At 40.9% G+C, this 8,194-nt stretch overlaps 1 protein-coding gene across 8 annotated transcripts in view; it reads right to left on the reverse strand.

Moving 5' to 3' along the window:
* The window catches only part of TRMT2A (tRNA methyltransferase 2A), a 36,541-nt gene extending 28,356 nt beyond the window's left edge, over positions 1–8,185 (reverse strand). For 2 of the 8 annotated variants that reach the window (XM_073312310.2, XM_073312309.2), the window contains exons 1-6: positions 7,672–7,890; positions 6,505–7,134; positions 5,274–5,382; positions 4,476–4,657; positions 2,527–2,641; positions 945–1,060 (exon numbers count right to left, since the gene is read on the reverse strand). In XM_073312310.2, the coding sequence (XP_073168411.2) occupies positions 945–1,060; positions 2,527–2,641; positions 4,476–4,657; positions 5,274–5,382; positions 6,505–7,134; positions 7,672–7,754 (1,235 nt within the window). In that variant the 5' untranslated portion in view covers positions 7,755–7,890. The other 6 variants (XM_073312307.2, XM_073312306.2, XM_073312313.2 and 3 more) reach the window with 5 other exon arrangements.
* Between the last annotated feature and the right edge of the window lie 9 nt (positions 8,186–8,194).

Consider the following 8,194-nt stretch of genomic DNA (forward strand, 5'->3'; position numbering starts at 1 on the left):
ACAACCACATTAACGGGACCTTAAAAAAACAAAACAAAAAAAACTAATCCACGCAGACACACACAACAGTTTTAAAAACAAAAGTATGTTGGTTTCTGACCTTACATATGTTGATTTTCTACTTTTACTAGTGAGTATTGGGCATCACTATTACCACACATAGGAAGCCTAGCAAAGTTATTAAAGAATAATTTAGTTGGACACACAGCTGATTTTACAATATTGTACAATTACTGTGCTTCACTGTAACAGGATGAGACCTATCAATGCAATGATTAAATTATAATTGCATTTAAATTCTTTAATTCAGAGTCTTCAGAAAGTTACTTTTTAGCCTTAAACTGCAATATTGTAAATGAAAACAATTCACAGGCTGTTTTTAAGGAAAGCTGTAAAATATCTTAAGACCAAAAGTTGTGTCTTACTGTCCAATTTCTGTTCTCAAAGGGTACATCTGCCACGGTATAGAGGCAGAAGAGGAGGCATTTAGTGTTTCTGGAAAAATTAAATGGGGTCCTCAGGCAAAAGAAGAGAGATTGTGAAGGACAGAGGTGAAGAGAGCAAAACCAAACAGAAACTGGCAAGAAAGGAAGGAGGTGGGGAGAGCAGGAGAAGTGTCCCAGAAAATTTCTTCCTGGGTTCTCCACAACAAAATTAAAAAGGTATCCTCCCTCCTGTGACAGCCCCTAACTGGCCAGGTTTATCCAGATACAAAGCTCTAACTGCCTTTATCCAATAAACAAAGGGCACCTAATCCACAAGTAGAGAAACAAGCTATAATGCAGAAGACCATAAAATATTAGGAGTCTCTTCCATGGACAATGTAAATAATTTAGCAATAAAATAATAATGACACTGCTATTCATTCTATATTAATTACTATGCAGGGTGGTAGTTACAGGAGAAATGCCACTTAAGCTTTCCTTTACAGGTACAAAACTTACCTCTGCCCTTCCTCTACAAAGTAAAGAGAGGTTACCCCACTGTCCTTTCCAGTTTCTTCTGTAAAGTACTTTGCCAGTGAGATTCTTAGGTCAACAAGCTCTTCTTTACTTAATTTCTAGAAGTTCCATTGAAAGGAAGATGAGATTATTGTGTGTTTAGTTATTTTCCAACACTTTAATTTAGTATTTGTTCTGTTCAGTTTTATTCATTTGTTTGTGTATTGAGAAGCAAATATTTTATATACGGAAAAGATATCAAACAGTGACTCTAATTACTGTATTATTTTGTATGGGACATTAAACAGACACAGCTTGGGTTTTATAAGAGTCATGTGGCTACAAATGGCATTAACTAGTGGGACATCCTTATTCCAGCCTGGCCTATGTAAAAGGCCCAAGACCTTCCTCTGTACATTCTCCCAGATTCTGTAGGGGAGTGGACTCTAGTTATTAGACTCTTCCACCTCATCTCCTTCTGCTCCAATCTGCTACCCCTCCTATGCCTGCTCCTGTTGTCAGCGCCTTCCCGTCAGCCCCTCCAGTCTTCTGCCTCCATCTACTCTTGACCATTCCTCCCACCCTCATGCCTCCTGCTCTTAACTTCTTTCCTCGGTCCACATTTTCCTCACCCTTGTGTATTCGAGTCAGGCTGCTCCTCGCTGCCGTTAGGGCACCAGTGGCATGGGCCAAGAGGAGCAATTACAGAAGTCCTGTTTGCCCCAAGATAGAGAATGCTCAATAGGTCTGTGGGGATGCACATGTTAAGTCCAGGTGACGTGCAGGAGCTGTGAGAGCATATGTGAACTGAGATTTTTCAGAAGCTTGCAAACTGGACAAATTTGAGCAAATCATCAAAGATGACAAAAGGCACATTCCCGATACCAGGGTGAACTCCTGCCAAATCTCAAACCTTTGCTCCAAAGCACGTCAACTCTAGAGCATCTCAATGAAATGGTTTTAAGATTTATTTTTTTTAAACATGGGCAAAACTCATTTTTCCCTAGACTAGTTCTTGGAAGTAGCTGAATCATTTTAGCTAAAACTTAAAATCAAATCAGTCTGAGGCAGACATATGGCATAGAAAATTTCAGCCCAAACCATTTAAGCATGGTAAAGTTATAAGCAACTAAAAAAAAAAAAAAGGGGGGGGGGGACTTTTAATGAGCAGCACAGCACAACCTTAACTGTAGATGTTGCTACCTGTAACACTCTTATACATAATACATGGTCATGCTTTACCTAATTTTTATATGTCAGATCTTAGAGCCCTGCCCCACACAGGGATTCCATGCACAAAATAACATTTCCCAGAGACATGACTATGAAGAAGAAAGTCTTCAGATAATTTATAATTTTCAGACAAACTGACTGAACTTTCTTTTAAAAAAATCCATAGGCTTTGTAATTAAGAGGTAGAATAGTTATGAACAACATATATACCATGGCCCACCAATAATTATCAGATTAAATACAAGTAATATAGTACTGTTATCAGAGAACTTTGCTTGAGAATCAGCTAATTCATTAAACAAGTGTCCATTGCATTCAGAGGGTTTTCTTATATTATATAAAGCTTCAGTACCTGAGGATTAAAATAAACAATTGCCATGATATGACCATTTTTGTTGGTGCGGACTGTGAGTTGTTTCCAGTGACCTTCGTAGGTTTCTAGGCTGTACACAGAGTAAGGGGTTGACCTGCAATTTTCAAAAGTTCAGTTACTGAATAGAAGAGCAAATTCTGCATAATATTTAATAATTCACATAAGTAAAAAACTCCACCATACAATAAGGTAGAAGAAAATAAGCTGTTATTAAAATCAAAAGATTAGTTTTGACCCTTGTTGACATCTGCAAAATATACCTGTAACTGAGGGAGCTCTGGCCTGTAGTACCCTATGGTGGTCTTCCACAGAACTATGGTTATCCCTGCCTCAGTTTGGCTTAGTTCGTTCAGGGACGGAACCTATATCTATCAATCTTCATCTATAACTCCAATCCTTTAGCTGGGTTGCTTATGTCTCTCCGCTTTTGGGACTGAAAGGAGTCTGACTCTACCCGAAGTTCTTCCAACCCCTTTAGCAGACCATTGCTCGATAGTCCCAGAAGTTTGGCCCTTTGCCTCAGGGCTTCTCCTAACCCCTTTTCCAGTGCTACCCCCTTTATGGGTTTCTTCCCTTCTTTCTTCAACAGGACAGAAATAAACTAAGTTAAAACAGGAACACAAAGCCAAAGTCCAATATTTCTGTTATTGTTACCACTCAGTTCGGGATTCTCAGCAGTCCTACACCCACCTGTATAAAGGTGGTAGGGGACCCAGACCCGCTCTCTCCTCTGTATCATAGCCCAGGGACTCTGGGTGGTTCAGTGGCTTGTTCGTTTAAATCTCTTGATGCTTCCTAATTCAAGGCCTTGAACATACCTCCTGCTTGGTAATCTTCTCTGATCCCTTCTGTACGAACAGGGTTCCTCTGGATGACTTCTTCAGGTCTCACCCTGTGGAGCCCCTTCACTGTGGCTTTGTCTGTTCTGACTGGGCTGCAGCCTTTTATCTCTGTTGTTGTTAGCCTGCCCATAGACTGCAAGGGAGGTCCCTTGAAGCATCTATACACCCAATCGCAATACCCTAAGGCTAAAACTCAGATCCAGGCCTTGATCATCTCTCCCCTAATGAATTCAACCTCTTCCTCCTCTCTGGTTTTCATGATTCTCACTTAACACTCTTTACTTAATCAAAAATACAGATACAAGTATCTTCCTTTCTCAACGTTCAGATCACATCATTGCCCTTTCAAACGTCTCATTTTTACCTTCAGGGTTCTGCCCACATCTCTATTTTCATTTCTTCAAAAACTTTTTTTGCCCTTTTCCTAACTGTTCCTTACTCAGGAGTCTCATATTTTCATCTTTGTGCCTTCCTTCAGGCTGATCTTACATGTGGAAGAGTCCCCCATTTTCTTGTATGCCAAACTATTGCCCTCTGTCATTCAAATTCCTCGTTAAAACTCTTTTCTCTGTAAATCCTTTTAACATTAATCGACCAATTACAATGAGAACATAAGAAAACTTTAAAACAAAATATTTGCTCTATTTTGAGATTGGGCCATTTAATATTTTGATTTAGAACTGCCTGTCCATCTTAGATCTAAATACCTTAAGGCAGTAACGGTCTTCCTCTATGTATTGCGTAGTGCTGAACACACTTAAAAAGCTCAATAAAAGTAAATAAAATAAAACAAATAACACATGATGAGCCATGTGTAAAAACGAAGTATAAAGGAGTTGCTACAGAATGGAACCAATTTACTTAAGTTTCAGTTCTCAAAATAACCATCCAGCTCTTCAAAATTTTTCATTTTGTATATATTTCAAAATATTTAAGATGGCAAAAACCTTTTCACAGGAGTTGATGGGTGAGATTCTGTGGCCTGCGTTGTGCAGGAGGTCGGACTAGATGATCATAATGGTCCCTTCTGACCTTAGTATCTATGAATCTTTCAGGGTAAGCCATTCAGCCTAATTTAGTTCTCACCTTATGTAGTCTTGAAAAGCCTTCACTACCTTTTTGGCAACAGCAGGAATGTGAATAGTGTCAAATGGTTCCACTACAGCACAGCTTCCACCCTTGTATTTGCCAAGGCGACAACCCACAGTTTTGTCTTCTTGATTTAAACTCATTCCAATCAAAAATTCACATTTGTTGCGGTATTCAGTCTAAAATTTTAAAAGAAGAAATAAAACTACCTAAGATATATACATAGAACCTTGCATATCAACTGCTTCTGTCCTGAAACATCTGTTGTAGCACTAGTCTTAAATTTTAATTTTGTAATACTAAAGTTTAGTTAGTGAATTTATTTCTTTATTGATGGCCTGAGACCCAGAATACCAAATTCAGCCCATATGGAAATTTTAATTTCTGAAGAAGGGTCTAGTAATGATATTGTTGAAAGAACCTGAGTTATAGTTAGGAGGTTTTGCTATATCTGGGTAACAAATGCAAAACTCCTTTGAAAAAGATCTGAATTTGCATTACAGAATAGTAAGCAAGCCTATGGAGAAAAGGCACAATCCAATATTTTTAATTTTTGTAAGGTTTCAATTCGTTTAGAGCTTTTTTTTTTACTGCTAGATTAGTAGTTCCATTACAGTATTTATGTTAAAGGTAGTAAAACACAAGCTTCTACTTACTTACGAACCTACAGATATTTTTGCTACCACAGTATTGCCCATCAGATAGTCCCCCATCCCTCAAGCCAACAGAGTTTGTTTACTTTTAGAGTGTATTACACATTATCACTCCATACCCACAAGTTAGATTTTGAGGTACCTGTAATGGTGATGCTTTCACTCCCTCTACTGGGCAACAGATTTTATTATACTTCTGCTTCTGTACAAACAACCAAGGTAACAGGGCCTTGTTGTTGTTTCCTATTTCCCTGCAAAAATTTAACAGATTTACGGAAGACAAGCCTTTCAATAAATACATGCATTTAAACAGCTGAATCAGGTTAACTGGCTGTTATACAAAACAATACAGGACCATTTACAGGCATCCAATTTTATTTTTCTTATCTGAAAATCAATTATTAAATACCTGAAGGATATTCTTCCATAAGAGTCTTGTCAATGGGAAATCTAAACAGTATTTACATCATACTGCTACTAAATGCAGATTTCAAAATCTACATAAATACATAAAACAGCTACAGAGTTCCAGAATAAAGCAACGGCTGATCTGTCACCCCTCAGCTGGAATCATTGTAAAAAGGGAAACAGGAGAGCCCTGCATTTTTCTATAATGACCCCCTGACTAATTAAGGAATAAAAGTTGACAAGTAAAGAGAGTCTCATCCAGTCCTGCTAAAGTGAAATAATGGCTGCTGCAAAGTATAATCTTACAATGATGGGACCTGGGTGGGTATTTAAGCATGGAGGTGGGAAAAAATAACCTTGTCTGCTTTTATTTTTTTTAAGTGTCTAATGACTATCAAGGTTAAATGTTTTCTTTATATGGATAATTTTGTAACAGAATAAGGCATAGATAAAACTGTAATTTTATATTTAAGTTATTTTCTTAGACAGGAGTAATACTTTAAAGACTAAATAATGTGAGAATTAGAGTTAGAGGGGTTTATAGAAGACCATCAGAATGATGTGACTGAAAAGTTACATCTCAACACCTATCAGAGTTCATTCCTTGTATCACTGAGGACCTGCTAATTCTAGCTTTTCAGTGGTATAAAATTTTCATTTTTAACCTTGGTGGCTTATGGAATAATTTTCCTTAAAACCACATTCCTTAATTTCGCAGGGTCTTTTCAAGCAGATCAAGTACTAAAAATATGAAGTCCTATACATTAGTCCAATGTAATTTTCAAGCTCTGGGGTTGAGGTGGTAATTTAAGGAAAAGCATTCTTACATATCAAAAGAGACTTACTTATACTGTTATATTTGTGTAGGGAATAGAGAGAAGGTTTACTGGATTTTAGCTATAGTAATACAAATTTGCATTAAAGCTCATAAACATTATTAAAGTACCATTACAAAAAGGAATTACTTTGTCAGTTTCTGCAGCACTTGTTCACACTCTTGCTTCTTCTTTGTCAGCTGTTCTTCATATGGTATATTCCACAAAGGGGTCACCACATCTGCTATCTGTTTACTGAGAGGCTCCTCTTCACTGTCTTTTGCTAAAGCTGGACGCTTTGCTTCTTTCTGTTCAGTGTCCTCCCCTTCTTTCTTTCTCTTTTTTACAATGGGATCAGCTTTAGGCTTTGCAAGCCTAACACTCAAATATCGGCTCTTCCACATGACTCCATGAAGGACTTTCATAGCTTTGTCCCTTTCCTCCTCACTTTTAAATGTCACAAATGCAAAAGTTTGTTTCCCAAAAAGTTTTATCTTATGAGGGTTAAGTCCATATTTGGCAAGAAATTTCTTTACATCATTAAAGCCAATATATTTTGGAAGGTTCTGAATTTCTACTTTATAAATCTCCGATGTAAACAAATCTCCTTTGATATATCTGTACATATCAGGGCAATTTTCTGTATTCTCTGCATGGCTACTATCTCCCTTGTCTTGCTTAATTTCCACCTCAGTTATATTTTCTGCTTCTACTGAAGGGGCTCTATTTTCTTCTTCAGGGACACAGAGACTACTCTTTCCTTCCATCATTTCTTCAGTCCTGTAAAGATTTCAGTTTTACAGATTTAATACTCTTTGAACGAGGACTTGCTGAAGTTAGAAAATACTGGGAGTTTGAGCCACAGTGCACCCCCCCGTCCCCCAGCCCCTGCCACCAATATGCCACAACATGGTTCCATCATCACAGCGCCCAGCCCTGGGCTCTGGACAAGTGTAATCATGGCCATGCCCCTCCACTCCAACCACACCCCCATACCGTTGCCACACCACCACGATGCCACAAAGCACAGCACCGTGCCCGCACAACAGGGTGTGAGGCCACTGCAGCATTCCGCTCCACACTAGCCTTGCACCATCACCACGCACTCCCCGACGTGCCACAGCTAAGGGCCATCACCACGCCCCGCCCCACCCCCCTTGAGGCCGGGTGCCACAGTGCACCGCCACCCCCCGTGAGCCACAGCAAGGGCCCATCACCGCGCCCCGCCACCTCACCCCGTGGTGCAACGCCGCCGCCGCCACCAGGCTGCAGCGCTATCCCGCCCCGCCCCGGCCCCAGGGCAGCACCCTCACCCACCCATGCAGCATCCAGCGCACCAAGACACTAGCCTGGGCCATCCCGTCCGCGCCCCGCGGGACCACACCAGGATGCCACCGCATCTCGGCGCGGCTCCTGCGGCCAATAAGCGCCGCTGCGGCGAGCGCCGGCTCAGGCTCCGCCGGGAGCTTGAGGGAGCCCTGCGCTCTCCTCAGTCGCAGGCCCTCCCGCCGCTACACTCGCCTCCCGCCCATCTCCCCGCGCGACCCGTCCCCACCTCACGCGGCACACATACACCGAACGGGGGCGGGCTTCAAGGTGGGGGGGGTCTTCCGTGACGTCACCGGGAAGCTAAAATGCCCGCGGGAAAAAGGCAAATTTTTTTGCACCCTTTCCCACAGATTCTCCCATGGAATCCGCCCCTTGCGCTTATAAAATCCCCCAATCCTAAAAATACAAGATTAAAATAATCCTCCCCCCTTCCACCACACACGCAGGCGCCATCTTGAGAGTAGAGAGACGCGGGATGGTCGCCGCCAAGTCGCAAAGGCTGATGGGAAAC

This window comes from Lepidochelys kempii, chromosome 15 (assembly GCF_965140285.1).
Source record: "Lepidochelys kempii isolate rLepKem1 chromosome 15, rLepKem1.hap1, whole genome shotgun sequence".
NCBI lineage: Eukaryota > Metazoa > Chordata > Testudines > Cheloniidae > Lepidochelys > Lepidochelys kempii.